This window comes from Coccinella septempunctata, chromosome 5 (assembly GCF_907165205.1).
Source record: "Coccinella septempunctata chromosome 5, icCocSept1.1, whole genome shotgun sequence".
Taxonomy (NCBI): domain Eukaryota; kingdom Metazoa; phylum Arthropoda; class Insecta; order Coleoptera; family Coccinellidae; genus Coccinella; species Coccinella septempunctata.
The window spans coordinates 25,564,968-25,583,558 of NC_058193.1; the positions used below are offsets into that span (position 1 = coordinate 25,564,968).

The 18,591-nt window shown below is 33.4% G+C and overlaps 4 protein-coding genes across 8 annotated transcripts; 2 read left to right on the forward strand and 2 right to left on the reverse strand.

Annotated features, from left to right (window-relative positions):
• Window positions 1-4,219: 4,219 nt before the first annotated feature.
• On the reverse strand, window positions 4,220-13,154 carry LOC123313871 (high affinity cationic amino acid transporter 1-like). Of its 5 annotated transcripts, XM_044898954.1 has the most exons (15): window positions 12,854-13,152; window positions 12,612-12,770; window positions 12,231-12,521; window positions 12,005-12,133; window positions 11,296-11,451; window positions 11,141-11,245; window positions 10,257-10,546; window positions 10,100-10,197; window positions 9,842-9,981; window positions 9,686-9,788; window positions 9,521-9,583; window positions 9,057-9,226; window positions 8,680-8,846; window positions 8,512-8,620; window positions 5,064-7,012 (listed from the first exon to the last, which is right to left on the reverse strand). In XM_044898954.1, exons 3-15 carry the CDS (start codon window positions 12,457-12,459, stop codon window positions 5,430-5,432), a joined length of 3,342 nt encoding a protein of 1,113 aa, XP_044754889.1. In that variant the 5' UTR covers window positions 12,460-12,521; window positions 12,612-12,770; window positions 12,854-13,152; the 3' UTR covers window positions 5,064-5,429. The 5 variants fall into 5 exon arrangements, with proteins under 5 accessions (XP_044754891.1, XP_044754889.1, XP_044754888.1 ...); XM_044898956.1 differs by lacking the exon at window positions 5,064-7,012 and adding an exon at window positions 4,220-4,457 and having other exon boundaries at window positions 12,612-13,131; XM_044898953.1 differs by having other exon boundaries at window positions 12,231-12,533; window positions 12,612-13,153.
• An 84-nt stretch (window positions 13,155-13,238) lies between these two features.
• On the forward strand, window positions 13,239-16,016 carry LOC123313874. Its single transcript, XM_044898960.1, has 6 exons — window positions 13,239-13,703; window positions 13,871-14,021; window positions 14,309-14,451; window positions 14,584-14,689; window positions 14,757-14,982; window positions 15,874-16,016. The coding sequence occupies exons 1-6, from the start codon at window positions 13,577-13,579 to the stop codon at window positions 15,994-15,996; spliced, it is 876 nt and encodes a 291-aa protein (XP_044754895.1). The 5' UTR covers window positions 13,239-13,576; the 3' UTR covers window positions 15,997-16,016.
• LOC123313876 (zinc finger matrin-type protein 2) lies at window positions 15,749-16,765 on the reverse strand. The gene has a single exon (XM_044898962.1). It carries the CDS (start codon window positions 16,668-16,670, stop codon window positions 16,080-16,082), a length of 591 nt encoding a protein of 196 aa, XP_044754897.1. The 5' UTR covers window positions 16,671-16,765; the 3' UTR covers window positions 15,749-16,079.
• A 506-nt stretch (window positions 16,766-17,271) lies between these two features.
• Window positions 17,272-18,325, forward strand: LOC123313875 (ADP-ribosylation factor-related protein 1). The gene is made up of 5 exons (XM_044898961.1): window positions 17,272-17,466; window positions 17,552-17,722; window positions 17,773-17,854; window positions 17,915-18,086; window positions 18,143-18,325. The coding sequence occupies exons 1-5, from the start codon at window positions 17,374-17,376 to the stop codon at window positions 18,231-18,233; spliced, it is 609 nt and encodes a 202-aa protein (XP_044754896.1). The 5' UTR covers window positions 17,272-17,373; the 3' UTR covers window positions 18,234-18,325.
• The last annotated feature ends 266 nt before the right edge of the window (window positions 18,326-18,591 follow it).

The following is an 18,591-nucleotide window of genomic DNA, read 5'->3' on the forward strand; positions in this document are numbered from 1 at the left end:
ATTTATTTGATGAATCTTTTTCGATTTCAAGATATTACCCACGTCTTCCAGTTTTGTCATTCATTACGTACCAAAATATTCCAAAAATTCAAAGAACCCAACTCTTGAAACTAAGTTGGACGCTATCTAATGAATATTTGAACGTTTTGTGAAATAAAAATATTCTTCTTATTTTTTCGTAGTATAATGCGCCGTTTTCGAGTAATTTGATGTTCAAAAATTAAAAAGTATTTGAGAATTTGAGTACTTTGGCTGAATACAATTCTATTTAAAAGGTCCACAGATGTGTAGTATCGCAGATTTCGCTAGTTATTCTGAAGGTAATTTTGTTTTTTCAGGGGTGGCACACGTATTTTTTTATTAGGACCGAATCGGAAAAAATGGTATAGAAAAAAGTGTCTTTTCACCTCAAGAATCTACTGTTGAAATATTTGGACGAGTCAAATACTCACCCTGCATATTCATTCTTATAAAATATCAGTTACAGCCTGCAGTTGAATACTCAGAGTTTACAGTTATAACTTGTAATCCCTGTATTTTTGAGGATTTCCTGAATTTTGTCACCTCAATATACTTGAAGTGTATTCACTTTTTTGAATTTCTGTGTATTCAGAATAATAGTTGGGGAGCCGACGATGCTAAATCGGGATTTACTCGAGCGTCGTGGAGACTCAGTGGATTTTGAAGATTAGATGGTAGAAAGAAAAAAGTTTCTATGATGTAAGCACTTTTAGCGGTGGGGAAAGCTTTTGCAGGTTTTCAAAGATGTAAAAAAAATCGTCAGCTGTACATATACTCGAGCGTGTCAGGTTAAGATACTGTATACATGGCCTATATGGTCTCTGATAATAATAAATTCATGCTTATCTGACAGTTTGCGAGGAGGGGCTGGCAAAAAAATATTTTTTCAAGCTTGTCAGAGTTTTAAAGGATATGTTAATTGGACCCAAAGGAAGATACTTTTCGAGAGATTGACAATTCGGACGTGACGCAAGGTCACGGCGGTCCTTTGAAAATGCAAAAAAAAACGGTACTTGTACATACTCGAGCGTGTCAGATTTTCATATAGATGGTTAATCTCGGTGTTGCAGACGTGTTGACCCATTAATCTGACACTAATCAGGGGGGTTTTCTCAATCTGACACTTTGAAGATGATAACAATGCATTTTTTAGAATATCTTCCTTCCTGTACCTCTAATCGTTTTTGTATTTATTATGAAAGTTGTAGATAATAATATTCTATACAAATTTTGTCTGAAGCAATTTTAGATACTCTTAGCCGTTTTCGAGCTAGAGGGTGATGAGGACGAGGAGCTTAGCCACACATGCGAAAGGCCAAAAGGTCAAAGTAGAAACCCAGTCTAATGAACATTTCATCGCTATATATCTCAAAAACGTTCAAACGTAAATAAAATTGCTTCGGACAACATTTTTTGAAATTGTTATGGTCTACAACTTTTATAATGAATGCAAAAACAATTTAAAGTCCGGAAAAGGAGAAATTTCAAAAAAAACTGATTTTTGTGACCTTCATGGCCAATTTTTATTGGCCATATTAATCATTAATTATAAAAGCTTCAAATTAAATAAAAGCCACCATGCTCGAGAATGTACATGTGTCTTTTTTTACAAGTTTGGCGCCCTCCCACACATTTTCTTCACGCTTAAATTGTCAGATTAAGAGAAAATATACTTTTCAACATGTAATTAACCACATATATATCTCAATATCTGACAAGCTCGATTATGTACAATGATCGTTTTTCTTTTACTCTTCTGACAGGCTATCCTATAGACAATTCATATACACAGATCTAATTTTTGGTAGAGGTACTCTACAGGGTCCAAGGTATATCTCCCCCTATATTGACAATATAGGTATATTGATCTGACACGTTTGAGTAAATTCCAAATTTGCCTCTTGGGCTCCCCATCTATAAGTACCGATCTAGGATCTAGGATGAGCACAGATGATATCTGGAATGCCGAATTATTCGGTTATGACTAACATTGTTCAAGAAAGTAATGATGTATATAAACAAATCTCTAGTGTTCACGATTTCATATTCCAGCGAATATTGTCTTCTCGAATGGACAAATCAACATCAAGATATTGTAATTTGATGAAGCCAGCAGGGCGGTTCCCATCATCGCAAAACCAATTATTCGCGCAACCGGACAAACCCGATGCTGTTCCATAATCTGTAATGCTAATATCCAATTGCTCAGTTCATTTAAAGGACCCAGCATACCGCAATAATTCCAACTTCGGTTATGCATCTCCAAACTTGATCAGCAGAGCCTAATCTGAATCTTCAGTAACTCATTTGTGGCTAAGCCAAGTTCCCAAGTTTTCCAATACGCCGTGGATTCTCGAGTTCTTAATTCGATTCCACTCCAGAATTGACTTAATTGCCTTCGGTGCACCAGATCAGAGCCAAATCGTCCTGTGGTTCCTGTTGGGCTTCCGCAAGTGTAAATACCATTACAGACCGGAGATTCGAACACTGGTCGCGAAAGCGATAGAAATCGAAAATTATCTCCGCCGGAGGCAACAGGGGGTAGGTCGTCTCACAAACATGATTGTGCGAATGTTTCCTGTTAACTGGTTGACGTCGACACGTGTAATTAGAGAGAGTTACTGAATAGTCGAATGATGCGCCGTTCAGGGCACTAACTAGACAACATATATAGCTAATAGGTAATAGGTGCCCCTTTGCATAGGCTGAAAATGTTTTTAGAAATATCGAGGTATGTATAATTTGATCAACAATACCGTCAAACCTGTCAACTTTGTGACACGCAAGGTTTTTGTAACATTAAGCTGCCTATTGGGCACTAGCAATAAGTTAAATGTGTGGTACACTTGCAAGGATAATTCCTGTCATCTAGCTCATCTTTAAGCACTACTGGTGTGGATAACCGGTAGTTGAGAGGTTTCTTCTATATTTTAGAACACAAGTTGGGTTTGGTTCAGGGCTGACCAGAGGCCCGGGGGGCCCAGGCCACGAAGAGGCCTGGCTGCGGGCCCTTTTCCTACTAGCTGTTATTATGCAACTAAAAATTCGAGTGGTAATGTGTCGAATATCCACAGCTTCTGTCGCCTTTCCGTTCCCAGTATCAAATTGCCAAAGAAAGAAAATTTTTCCTTTCATAAAAGAGCTGAATGAGTTGGATTCGCCTGCGATCGTTATATTATGCCTTAAAGAAATACGAGGTCTTTATGAATAATTGAACATCGCAGTTGGCTTTGAATTATTTTGTGCTGCTCCTCACTAAAGATAAAAAACGCCATTCCATGATATTCGATGAAGAGATATTCTTTCTTGTTGTCCTCAGTCAGCAGATTTTTTATGGAAAAGCAAAGGGTAGCATTCCCACGTAGGTATTCACTAGAAGTAAATTTTCAAGGGATTGATCAGGAACGTGGATTAGGGGGGAAAACAGGTTCCAAATTTCCAGAAAAATATATTCTTGAATTATGAAGATCTGGAATGTGTTGATAATGATATTCTTCTTTAACCTATCAAATTTGTTCAAAGGTCCATGTCGGTTGCCAAAAAAAAAACCAGAGACTTTCACACATCTACCCTGCAAACAGCGTGATGAATCAAACTAAGTAGGCGGATGATCTTATAATTATTGTCATGATGATTGGAGTGAAAATTATACCACGTGACTTTTCAGGTTTCCAGACCTCTCTTACATTTTTTGCTGCATATTTAGTAAATTCCCTGATTTACTTCTAAGGTAGGGAGTTTTCAACTACCTCTTGCCAGAATTGAGCAGTATTCAAATTACTTTTGTAATTAAAAGAGTTACACTCAATTGAAATACGAATTTGATAGTTTTAATTCAATTCCTCGATGAAAAAGTCATTTGCAATTTTTATTACAAATACCTACCTGATTGACTTGGCTATTTTGTATTGTATTTAGTATTTCAAATAAATACTTTATGACATAAAAATACATATTTGCACATAATCAATAAGACTCGGGATTCAAGGGTTGCCAAATTATTCATGCAGTTTCTGAACCAAATTTTCCGCCGTTAATTTTGTGTTTGGATTTCCAACAGAAAGAGCATTGAATTATTTTACTTGATATTTATTATTTGCTCACCTCACCAGAAGTGATCTTATAATGAAAGAATTCCTCAGTATCATAGATTATAATGCTCAGTATCCCTCTTCAAATGAAACAAATAAAAAACACACCTGTTTTATATTCTTTATTTCCCTATCATATTAATATAATTTCCTATTCGTGAAAAATCGTCAATATATAAAATATCTATATACAATCTTTGTTCTATAATGGGAACATAAAATATTCAATACTTCATACATTACATAATACTTTGAATTTATACAAAATGAATTAGTTTATTCTCTCATATTCTCTATAGTCAGCAAAACTGTTAGGAAGTCCGTAGAAGGCATATAAGGAAAAACCTGTAAAGAAGCAGATGAAAGATCCCAATGAACAAACATTGATAAAAGCATTAGCAAACAAAAACACCTCAACAGGCAAATCAAATGGTGTCACAACAAAAATACTGAGATTCCGACTATGGCACACATGGAAGGGACAAACACGGAGAAAATTATAACAGAGATGGGTTTATGCGGCATGTTACTAAAACCTTAGAAGATCGCGTGAACCCCATCTACCAATAAGATTTTCTTAGGTCTTAGTAACGTATCAAAAACTCACCATAACAAATGTATGGTGACAAAAATATATGTATTCATATTTTCCAATTGTTCGATTCGAAAATAAGACGAGAGATAAATGAGGGGTTCAGAGCTGAAGTGAACCAAGTCCATGCAGCCTAGTTTTGAGATGAATGGCTTAGAAGTTGTTTATCACCAATTAATTCAAAAGTGACTTCATTATTTATTATTATTCTTATGTAAGCATATGCTTACATTCTAACCTTTTAACATCTAAAGAAGTCACTTTTGAATTAATTGGTGTTAAACAACTTCTTAGCCATTCATCTCAAAACTAGGCTGCATGGACTTGGTTCACTTCATCTCTGAACGCCTCAAATGTTGAACAATTGCGATTACGAAATTTAATGCAGTGATTAACATTTCATTCCAAAATTATTCAAGGGGGAAATTATGCCATAAGATTGAATAGGTTCACCAGAGTATGGATACTTCAGAACAACCGACAGAGAGCATTCCCTTCCCAATGCATTCTCACAAGAGAAAGAAATCTTTCAATTCTGCAACCATTGTTGGACGCGCTGCAGCGACATCAGTGGCAACAGCATTGGTAACCATTGCAAAGTGGAATATGTTTCGAGTGTTTTGAGCACACCGAAAAGTGAATTCACTGAACTATCCATACTCAAGTGGCATGCTTGAATTTTGCAGTCACGAAAATTCATTTGGGGAAATATTATGTTTATTCAACTAATTAATTATTGAACTTTCTGTTTCTTCATTCCTGGATGACTTTTCAGTTTCTTTCAAATTTTTCAGGTAATTCAGTTTATTACCAACTTCAGTTTCCATTGTAGCCCTAGCTTTAGCTAAATCTAAGTTATCATCGATAACATTTTCCCTATTCACCTTGATTTCAGATCTTTCAGGAACCGTTTTAGGATCCACAAAAGAAGGTTCTCTCAAGATTTTAACTGGTTTTTTCAATTTTTCATTCAACTTATCTTTAAATTCCTCAAACTCGTGAGTGCCAAATTTGACGGAATCTGGTAGATCAGTTTTAGGTTCCGCATACAGCGAAAGATTTGGACGAACAACAGGTTTTAGTTTTACCGAATTTATGGCGTCTTTGGATATCCCCATTCTTTTAAGAGTATTATTACCGGAATTTTCATTCGATGACGCCTTCTCAAGATTACTTACTGATTTACTTTTGACGTATCTACTTGGTTTGAAAGATTCAGAATCATTCTGCGAATGAGATATAGCATCTTTTTCATTTCTATTCTCCAAACTAGGTCTTCTAACATGTCTCAAATTCACTAGTGGTGCAAAAGAACCAGATGTAGATGTAGGTAAATTCTTATCTTTTTCTTTTGAAAGAATAGCTTTGGAATAATGTTCTTTGGTACTTGTAGCCGTTTCAGCTTTCTTGGCATCATCTTCTGAATGACTTCGTTCAATGCTAGGTCTATGAACATGCCTTAATTTCACAGAATTTAGAGAATTTTTGTTGATAATCATTGGTGGATCTCTATTATTGGTTTTCAGTCGCTCCAAAGTTTTTGATTCATTCAAAGAATTTGAATTATCAGGATTGGATTCTTTTTTTTTCGGGATGAAACTTGAAAAACCCTCTAATGGGGGAGGTGGCGGTGGTGGCGGTGGTTGTGAATGTGTTGGTGATGTATTACCAGCAGAATGGTTATTATCTGAAGTTTTGTTTTGACCTGTGTCAATACTAGAAGATGCACTCACATAAGATATTTCACTACATGAAGAAGTATGATCTCTTTCGGATTTATGAGTTTCATCATCTTGACCTTGGATTGATAAATTATTTTTATCAATCAAATCAAAATCGATCTGTTTGTTTTCATTTGAAATTTTGTCTACATTTTCTGTATTAATATCATCTTTCAAATTATTCAAGAGTAAATTACGTAAAGCACTATTTGGCGTATCTCTAAAATCACCTTTTAGTAGCTTATTTGACAACACAAAAGCAGAAGGAGCATCTGAAGTGGACATGACATATGCATTGGTAGTATCATCTACATAACTATCTATAACAAAGTCTAATGACTCAATTACTCTACTTGGACTAGGTGTTTGACCATCAGTCTCATTTAAATTTTCTACAATTTCTAATGAAGGAATCATCTTTTCATCTATAATGACCAGGCTTTCTTGATTTGCATCACATCCATTTGAATAAACCAAGTTATCACCATAAAACCCCTTATTTACATGACCTTGTATAGGAATATCAGTAGTGATATTTTCGTCGATTTTGGATAAGCATCTTCGGGTTAAATAAAAAATGGGAATACCTAAGAAGTAAATTAACTCTGTCTTCAACTCATCTAAATCTACCATGATTCTAATATGATTTCAATTAAGAAATTATTAGATTGGTGCATATGAAAAGAAAGTTTTGGGGGGGTTCGTTCGGATTAGTTTAAGTCTTGAATTTCAATCCACTACATAACTACGAAAGCGCTGGGTGGACATGAAGAAAAAATATCATGATTGACAGTTTCTACTGACGATTATGCTTCATTGTCAGTTTAAACTTGCAATTATAATATTTCTTCTTGCATGTGCGCTCCTTGCTTGCGCAGATTACAGGAAGTAACCTTCGGTATTAGTACCGTAATAATTATACGTGTACAGTGCTTGAAAGGTCAGTTTTTGTCATTCATGCCTTATACAGGGCAGTTGAGTTTTTTTTGAACTGGATAAACTAAAGCGTTTCACCAACAATCATCTATACAAAACTTTCAAAATAAAGAAGTTGAAAACATCATTGATAAAATTTATCCTAATACGACCCTAGATTTTTTGTGCTTTGAATTATCGGAAAGCAAGAGAAACATTTTACCTCATTAAGTCTGAGTTAACCTTAATAATGGTTTTGTTTACATTTGTTTAGTATATTGACCTGTTATGAATGGGAATGAAAATGGAAACTTTTTCTCATTATCTTGGGTACCTTGGACGATTCTTTATACAATGGTTCATTTGGATACCTTCTACACACTGACACAAAAAGGCTTTAGAGAAGTGTATGAAAAAATTGAATTAAGTTTAAGAGCTGACCAATAAAATTCGATTAAATACACAAAAGTTGTCAGAGTCTCACATCGCATAAAATGGGGTGAAAATATGGCAGCCTGAACAGCATCTCGTCAAAGAAAATCTCACGAGCACTTTGAACTCAGAGTCTCGATGTTTTTCTACACTGTTTTTACCTTACCTTACCTACATCAATTTTATCAAGGGACCCCAAACAGTTATTGAGATAATCAAACAAGAAATACCATTGAATTCGAGAGAATGATAACTCTGCCAACTTGAAAATTTTATATAGGCGATTTTTGATGAACTGATTTATTTTGATGAATTATATCTGTGGAAACAGCATGTATAGACACTTTCATCTCGCGATCGCCTTCTGCCAATGTCATATGACATTTTACCTTTGCTATCTACTTTACTGACTTCAATCTTACCAATCCGAACATTGAGCAAATCATACAATCATTGAGTATTAAATTAATTTTAATACTCAATGATTGTAACAATCAACAAAGCAATATTTCGAAATCCCATTCATAAAACCAAGGATTTTCAATGTCTTTGTTTTAGTGAGACATTTGCTACACACCAATCTAATACAATTAGTGTTTAAAAGAAACAGATGCTCTAATGATATTTGATGCTTCATGATATGTTGTTTTGATTTCATAGATTTTTAGATGAAAAACATTTATTTCACTTTATATTTTTGCTCTTCAAAATATTCTAGATGTAATTGTGTTAGGCTCACCTAAAATCATCCACACCACGAATCGTATCCATGTAGCTATATCCAACATAACCATTAGATAAATATTACAGAAAATACTCAAAGCTGGTATAAGGGGAACACATGGTACCTGAAATTCATCGAATGAAAAAAATTTATATATTCTCGCAGTTATTTCAGTATCATTACCTGGAATGATAAGGTGGTTCTGGATACTGGCTGACTTGAAATTGACAACATTGTTAAAGACATTAAAATCAATATCACAGTTACTGCACTCAATGGAATCACATCTCCATTGACAATATCGTGCTTGAGATATAAAGCACAAAGTCCAAGTATAAAGCATAATATACCTAAAAAAATCATATCAATTAAACCATGTACTATAGAATTTCGATAAAAGTTACAATATTTACATAGTGTTATTTCTTTCGACTAACATACTTGACCCTATATTCTAGAGGTTGTTGAATTAAAAAAAATATATTAATAAACGATAAAAGGAGACTTCTTTTGCTGGTACAAAAGGAAATCTAAAATTGAAATTAAATGAAAATACTCACAAAACAGACAAATATCCACAGTAACAATAGTTTGCGAAATTTTGTTGGGTATATCAATCTTGCTAAAGTTGAAAATTTGTCTTATTACACTGGGACTTTCTTCGGTGGTATCAGTTAAAGCTGTTTCTTCACTGGCGTTTATGGGTTCCCTATTATGATTTTCTATATGTCTGAAAAAAGAAATGGATGGAAAAGATTGAAGGTAGATCCATATTCTAGGCTAGGTAAATTTTAAAAAACTCTAAAACGGCTGGATCGATTGTGACCAAAGTCAATAGGCTTCGTCACGCTTTAAATGAGCATCAACGTGCCAAATTTCACATTGATAGATACAAAATTGTGAACGTATTAGCGTGCCCCCAACAATTTATTTGAAAAATTTGAATAACTCAAAAACCGTTTCTGAATCTACGTTTTTGTGATAACTTTTTGTACGTATTATCAATTGCCAAACCTCAACATACCTGTCTCCTTCTGGATCGGATGATCCAGGAATTGGCATATAGCCTTTTTCATTCACGGAGTACCTGGTAAAAAGCAACACAAAAGCACATTCAGTTGGACAACAATGCAGACATAACTTTTTATAATAATGAACAGAATAAAAAATCATTATTTGACTATTTTACCTGAGCAAAAGCACGCAAGCTGCCACAATGGTGTATGCTAAAAGAGTTCCTATTGACATCATATTGACCAAAGAGTCAAGAGCAAAAACTGCAGCCATCGTACCTAAAAAATTGCAGTGAATGCCTGAAAGTTCCTAAGCTATTATAATAATGTACCTGTAAATATACCAGCTAATAGAGTACCAATTACTGGTGTTTTGAATCTTTGATTGATTCTCCCTAAAAATCTGAAAATCAGCCCATCTGAAGCCATTGCATATAATATTCTAGGCAGAGGGAACATAGCCCCAAACAAACTGAAAGAGAAAATATATGAAGGAAAGGTATAAAAAATTATTTTCATAAAAAAACCGTAATAAAATATTTCGAATCATTTTGTTCAAGTAGGAATTAGTATTCAAAACTTCCACTTACCTAGCATAAAGTCCAAACATAGCACCTCCAGTTACAATATAAGCAGCAGTATACCAATGAACTGATTGAAAAGCAAACGGAATAGGTGCAGTGGGATCCTAAAATTATGAATTAAGTTCAATCGTTTCAATTACACTTTTATCTTCCAATTATTGACCTGTTCATAATACGGCACCATCAATGTCAATACAGTAGATGTTCCAAAATAAGCCAAGAAAATAATGAGCAATGAAGAGATAATTGCTATCGGAATAGCCTTCTTCGGATTTTTCACCTCTTCTCCTGTTGTTGCAATGCAGTCAAATCCGACAAAACCGTAAAAACATGTTGCTGCGCCTTTAATGACCCCTTGTATACCAAATGGAAAGAAACCTCCATGTCCTAAATTGGTTGAGTTCGTCACATTCTTCACATCATTTGGGTTGATAAACCAGTTACTCCAATGAGCTTCAAATTTAATTAATGAATATATAACAGTTCATATAAACCGTATTTGAAATTTCACAACGAATCCAAAAATAATGAACTATAGGGTGTCCCATTTCAAATAGCAAAGTATGGCTCAACTTCTGGTATACCTAACCCAAAGTATCTCTGAGACCAAAATATTTTAGTTGAATAGATACCACTTATTCATTACGATTCACAAACTCTCAGGAAAAAATCTCATTTGCTTCTCTAGATATGTCTAATGGACACTTCACATCAAACACACTGTAATTGTAATAATCTTATTATGCCTGATAAAGAGAATCACAAAAATGCAGCAGAAAGTGACCCAAATATTTTTTGACCTATATATTATAATATGAAGTAATAACCCTTTATCATCAATAATATTTGTTTTACGAATGATATGAACTAGGTTGATAAAAGCCAGACATGATTTCTCTAGGGTCAATCGAAGTTTACATTCTTCTGATACAAGAAATAGCTTTCTTATTCGTTCAAAAAGAAGCAGAAGTATGAATAACAAAAAATAGTTCAGTAAAATTAGTTATATGTGAAAACTATAACATCAGTCAAGAAAAAAGTACTCACCATTCATTGCCCCAGCGACAATTACAAATAAAACAACTCCAATATTACATGAGGTGAATATATTATTCAACAAACTACTTTCTTTCATTCCAAAAGCTAAGGCAACTGAAAGGAGTCAATTAAAATAATGACAAAATAGTATCGTAATAACTTACTTGATAAAATAATGGGAACGGTAAATGCAAATATATCAAAATATGGAGATAAATAAGGCACATCTATAGGAGCTAGTTGTCTGAAAGTACTACTTAATGATCCATTGCATAAATTATCAACATAGGAGCTCAGACCTTTTGCTACACTAGCAGAGCCTAAAAGAGAAATATGTCTAAAGAGATAAATTCATCTGAGTTTCACAAAACTTGCATGATCAACCATTTAACAATTGATCTTATATTGACAATAATTTGATGGAACAATATTCTGAATACTTAGAACTGAATTATTGATTAGAAACAATCAATATAATACCTGTTTCAGTTTTTTTGATGGTTCCAGATCGGTTCAAAAGAGTCCCACATTTATTTATTCATAGTGAACTCAAGCGTAGTTTCCCACACCATTGCTGTTCAACTACTTTGAACCGATTCTGAACAGTTCTGAGAGCAAACCAAAACAAAGCTTTTGATCTACTAATAAAGCATATGATTTGGCAATGAAGCTTCAGAAACTATAGACATTAGTAAATTGATTTTCATTGATACTTTCAATTTGTTTTATAGAAATATAGGATTCTTGTTATACATCCTTAAAAAGTGAAGAGATAATAGGTCTATGACAAAAAAGACATCAATTTCTGCTAGAGCGATAATTTATTCCATGAAAAGTTTCATTGTTGAAGTATAAGAAGAATTTGGTCCTTACCTATAATATATTCCAAAATCAAGTTCCAACCAATAACAAAAGCAATGAATTCTCCAACGCATACATAACTATATATGTATGCAGAACCAGCTTTTGGTGTTCTCGCTCCAAATTCTGCATAGCATAATCCTGCATAAAATTTTCGAATGTGATTCAGACAGAGAAATATTATTGGCTTGAATATAACATGAAAAATAAGTGATTCAAGCAAACTGAAATAACTCACCAGCAAAAACTGAAGCGATAGCAGCAATAAGAAATGAAATTATTACTGCAGGTCCAGCAGTATTTTTTGCAACTTGACCAGCAAGAACATACACCCCAACCCCAAGTGTACTTCCAACACCCAAAGCTGTAAGATCAAAAGTATTCAGAACTCTTGCTAGAGGCGTTTCGCTTCCTTCATCTGTATCCAATACTTTTCTCCGAGTTAAAACTTTCCACAGTGTAGACATCCTATCAATTTAACTGCAGTACGAAATGGTGATGTCGGATATAAGAAATTATTTGATCATGACTAAAAATTAAACTTGAGTAAGAGATAAAAATAAATTCTAAGGGAATAATGGTAAATAACAAATTTAATGCAATCTATGACAATAGATACCTTGTAATGAATCAACGGTAAGTCTAATCAACTATAGATGATAAATTCCCTTCAACTTGTTATTGGAACACAAGATCATCATTACACTGTTATCTTTTGAAACTGTTATCACGAGGAAACCATATGACTGCGAATTTTTCGGTATTATAAGTTCGGGAACTACGAATCGTTTATTATTTATAAGAAGGAAGTAAAATTCGCAAGCACTCAAATCGAGATTATCGAGAAATGTATACGTTTACCAAATTCAAGCAAAAATATAACCACTCATAGTTCATACTAAAATGTGAATCATTCATATATCATATACTTTATACAGAAGGTAGGTATGTCAGTAGAGATAAGGCACTGATCTCCTATTTCAGATTTAATGACAATGATTTCGTTATCAGAATTTTTCACAATAGATAATGACTAATGAAATAAATGACATTAATCAACAAACACTAGTTGAGGTTATGGTTATAAATATAAACACCGAAACAATGACAGGGTTGGACCTCAGTCAACGTGAATATTTTCAACTCCGGCCCTGTGGCATTGCAGATTTGAATTTTATAGTTTATAAGAATTATTTTAGATTTTATCCCTATTTTTTTTTTTTTTCATTTTCCATTATAGAAGGGATTCAGATTCAAAGAACCAACAGATCATTTAATAATGAAGGAAATGATTATTAATATTTGAGTACATCATTTTTTGGTAGCGTATATATTAGTGGGAGGACTATTATTTTCCACGTCAATATTATTTCAGTGCAAATTATTATCAGTGATAAAAATATGATTTTCTTTGGATATTGATGATATGACTTTCTTATATTTTATATAGTTTGAAGTTAGATTTTTGTCAAAGCAATATTATTTCAGTGAACAATATTTTACTATTTTCGAAAAAAAAAATGAATTTTATGTATTGTACAAAAACGAATTTGATGGTAGCTGTCTTCTATATACTTATTTGGAATGTTTGTCTTATTTCAGGTGAATTTTTACTGGAACAGTACATACTCCGCTTTATTTCGTTTTACATATTTATTTTCAATTATCAACTGGAACTTTTCATTTTTATTGCAAAAATTGGATGGATTAGGTATATCACCTTTTGGGTCGAGCTTCATCGAAATTCTGTCGGAAAAGCAAAAAAATATACTTATACCTTATACATAGACAGAAAAACTTTTCAGAATCTTTGTGAATTTTTATATCACATAATATTCTCTATATTCGTGAAATTAATAATGTTGTAATTTCGTTCAGGTGGTAAATCTTATGCAAAAATTTTCAACAAAAGACATAAAAAGCCATGTGACGAAGAAACTTTGGTAAATTTGTTAGCGGAAATTCAAGTTATCAATCCGGAAGCTATAATAAATATGAGCACAATGGAGAAGGTTAAACCGCTCTGCAAGTAAGTTGATTTTCAATATATCAGATGAGCTTTATATGACACTCATTCGAAATTCTTATGTGGGGTAGGTAATTGGTTTTTTCCATTGAGAGCTCATTACAATTTGTTTTCCAAATCGGAAATGCTTTTTCCGATGTGGAGGGTGGGTAAGAATAAATAGTAGTTGTAGCAATGTAAAATGCAAAAAAATTCACATCTTCGGCGAAGTTGGACAATGCTCAATCGCACCTGTTCACAATTTCAATTAGAAATTGCAGTCAAAGTTACAATAATAAGGTCTCTTTTAGGAAAGTTTCGGAAAATTTAGAGAAAATGGAGGAACTTTTATCTGACTGTGAACCACCCCATCAACCAGATCTTTATCTTCAACTTATAAAGGGAGTTGAAATTTTGTATCGAAAGTTGTGTACAGACTCCCCATTTAGAAAACGTGAGTATGATCATATCCTATAAAAGTACCTAACGTTTCTTCGGGGAGTTTAGTTGAAGAGTAAATTGTAATTGTAAAAAAAGTTTTCTCTATATAAATCAGTCGCTCAAATAATGGCCTTGTCTGTTTCAGAATTCGAAGAGCATTTCTCTTGTCTTCATAAGTTTCGCAATGAATTTGATAAATGCAACGGAGCACCAGACTGGATGGAAAAATCAGATGCCAAAGAAGTGTGCGCGTAAGTAAGTATGCATATTTCGAAATTTCATTCAGATCCCGAATTCTTTGGTAAATAAACATTTCAGGGAGTATAAAAGAATCGCAAATTGTTATTATGATGTAGCAGGCTCCCACTGCGGCCAAGAAGCTGCTGATGTAATGAAAGAACTGGTAATTTCGATAATTAACAGTATTTTGACTGTTAAGTGTGATATGAATGAAATCGGAGAAAACCCTGAAGACGCTATAGAACTCGCTGCTGGCCCTGATCATGTGAAACCAGAAAAACAGAAAGCACTGCCAAAATTGAAGGTTTGCTAAGGTTTTCTTACAAAAAAATTCATTGCAATAATGAATACTTGAATACGAAGAGTTCATTTTTGGCATGCAAATCAGCCTAAATAATTCGGAATGATCAGCTTGATCTCTATATAAGAATCTGGGTGATGATTCCCAAGTTCTGATCCTCAGGCCATAATGGCTACATTCCTTGACAGAGGGGGTTTTAACATTGCCCTTACTTCCTTGTTAGTTAGGGCACCTAAAATATTCTTTCAGATATCGATTGAAATTTATTCTGGGAGGATTCTGCATCTCTTCATAAACTTTTTAGGGTTTTCACTCCCAATCTCTGAAACAACAATTAAAAATGAAATCAACGATTTGCTCCTGCGTAAATTCTTGCACTAATTTGTCAGGAGCAAATTAACTAGAAAAAATTGTTGCCTGACAATGAACTCAAAATGAATAACATTGAAATTATAATTCTCAGTTGTAACGTTTCGGAGTCTATATCAGACTCCTTCATCAGACGAAAACTCTATTTTTGAAAGAATTTACGCAGGAGCAAATCGTTGATTTCATTTTTAATTGATTTTGTTTCAGAGATTGGGAGTGAAAACCCTAAAATGTTTATGAATAAAATATTCTTATTGAAGTGGAGTGGTTTAACCCTTACACAAAGTTCATACTATCAAAAAGGAAGTCCTGTCTCTCAAGTATGGTCGCACCTGGTTGATGACCAACTTGCAATTGTCCGCTCACGGTTATATAGTTTTTGATTGAAAGAAAAACCAACTTTGTATTGTTTTGAATTTATTATAAATCATAAATTAACAAAATTAGGATCTAACTTCGAAAGATTATTACATAAATCTTCATTTATACTATGTACATATCAACTAAAGATACTGTGTTTTGCAGGGAAAGAAAGGGGATCAATCTTTTGCCCATCATCTTGCTTCAAAAAAGTCTCTACTGATAATCCCAGTATTTACAAAAATAATCATCAATATGATTTGGTTATACAAACCTCGAATTGAATAAAAATGAATATTTACACTCCAGTTTGGTGTTTGGAATATTTAGATAACGCAATTCAATCCTTAGAATTCTAGCTAACACTTTGTTTACTTCTTCTTAGACGAACCAAATCCTGAAAATCCCATCATACTAATCAACTCATCTGGAACCTGATTGTCTTCTTCCATTTCTTCAGCTTTTCTTTTCTCCCTCCTCTTCTCTCTTCTATACTCTTTCAGTTTTTCTTCTTCCTCAGCAATTTCTTGCATTCTTGCTGCCATATCGTAGTCTTTCCTCTTTTCTTCAATTTTTTTTTTATTCATTTCGAAACGCTTTTTCACCGAATCTAAGCTGCTTCTTTCTATTTTCATCGACATTCCCAAATTCCGTTGATGCTTTTTTCCATTAATATGGTCCAAGAAGTTTATTGAGTCTTTAACCACACAATCACATACATTACAATAATATCCTCCTGATTGAGACGTCGGCGTGTTTTTGTTTATCACAATGCTCTTGCCTAGTTTGGAGTCCAAATCTACTTTGTAGTCCCTAGTTTTGAGAAGTTCTCTCTTAACAGGTGGACCCTTTATTTTTTGGTCGTCTTCCTCCTCCTTGTCCCCTTTTCTTCTTTCCTCTGCAAGCCTTTCATATTCTTCCCTGTCCCATTTTCGCCTATGGTCCTCTGGCCTCACAGACATTTTACAGAACACAAATATAGACTTCCTCTCTGTAACAGCTCTCACACAATTCTGTCACAATAAAACTAACCTCTCGATGTCACAACTGTCAAAGCCAAACTGACTGATCTGGCTGATTACAGAACACGATATAACAACTTAGAACACAGAAGCAAAGAGTTAAAACCACAGAACACTAATATAAAATTAAAACACTTTGACAGGACACTTAGTTCACAGATTATCCCATATTTTTTCTTTTTCTTATATTCTTTTGCTCTTGGTTCTTTTCTGTTTTCAGCTTCGAACTTGAGATGGAACCCATTATATTATATTTATTATATATAATTATAATATAAATTCTATAAATTATAATTATATATATATATTTGGTTCATAGCCTAAATTATAATTATTGAATGTAATTATTATATTCGTGTTCTGTGATCAAAAGTTCATTGGATGGAGTAATGTGTAGATGGCGCCAGCCGGGCACATACTAACGGATAGAAGAAGAGAAAGAAAGAACTCTGGTTATCAGTGTTTGTTTTATCTGTGGTTTTTGATTTTTGATATTTTCAATTTTTCTCGTAAGAAAATTTTAGGGTTTCGGATCTTTCGGATAGAAATATTTTTTTATGGGAAACAAAACTTCTACATATACTGATATACATAAGATGGCAAATAATTCCTCAAAGTTCGGTTAGGCTCATAAAAATTGAAAATGTATTCATTAATTCATGGGTTTTATAAGTACATGGTTAAAAAAGACGAGTATTGTGTACTAATACTTGGTCTGGACAATGCCGGAAAAACTGTATGTATGCTAAAGTTATTACAGGCGAAGAAGCTTACCATAAATTAATAATTTATTAATTAATTAAATTTCTGTCTGACTTCAGACGTATCTGGAAGCAGCAAAAATGAAGCTTACTAAAAATTACTCTGCAATTAATCCACTAAAAATAACTACAACTGTAGGACTCAATATTGGAAGAATTGAAGTAAGCGGCATCAGTCTTAATTTTTGGGATCTTGGAGGACAAGCAGAACTTCAATCGCTTTGGGACAAGGTAATGAAAAGTCAGCTTCAATTGATGAATTTGTGTCAATAATTTTTCAGTATTACGCAGAATCCCATGCTATAATATATATTGTCGACTCCTCAGACAGGGAAAGAATAGATGAATCAAAAGAAACTTTTGGTGAGAAATGACTGTTGAAATTATTCATCACTTTTCATGTTTAATTGAAAATTTCTACAGATAAAGTAATAGCAAGTGAAAATTTGAAAGGAGTTCCCCTACTAGTATTAGCAAATAAACAAGATATTCCAGAATGCATGGGAGTGAGGGAAGTTAAACCCATTTTCAATAAAAATGCCCAATTAATTGGAAAAAGGGATTGTATGGTTATGCCAGTTTCAGCTCTGACAGGGTAATTCATTTCCCTTATTGCATTCTTATGAAAATTAATTATTTTCTTAACTTAAGGGAAGGAGTTGATGATGGTATAAAGTGGCTTGTAGATTGTATTAAAAGAAATAGCTTCCTAAGGCCGCCAAGAAATCAGGAGGAGACATAAGTTTAGATGTTAACTATATGATGATCATGTATAATCAAGTTGTAAATATTTATTAAAATTTTCAGAAAGGAATTCAATAAACATATTTTTTTTATTTTGTCTCAATATTAATTGATTTTTCTATCCAAGATGAATTCCTAATCGAGATAAACACATAATGAACTAAGAGACATAGAGTTGATAAAGGTTCTTAAAATTTTCGCAAAGATTTTTTCTGCAACAGTCCTTATAAAAAAACTTTCATTATGATTTGAGGGCCAATTTCACAAAGTGGTTATTGAATCGAAAGTAACACTTTGCAAAAACTGTAGCAAAACTAGCATTTTCGGGACCATTTTGTGTATCATTTATATTGCTC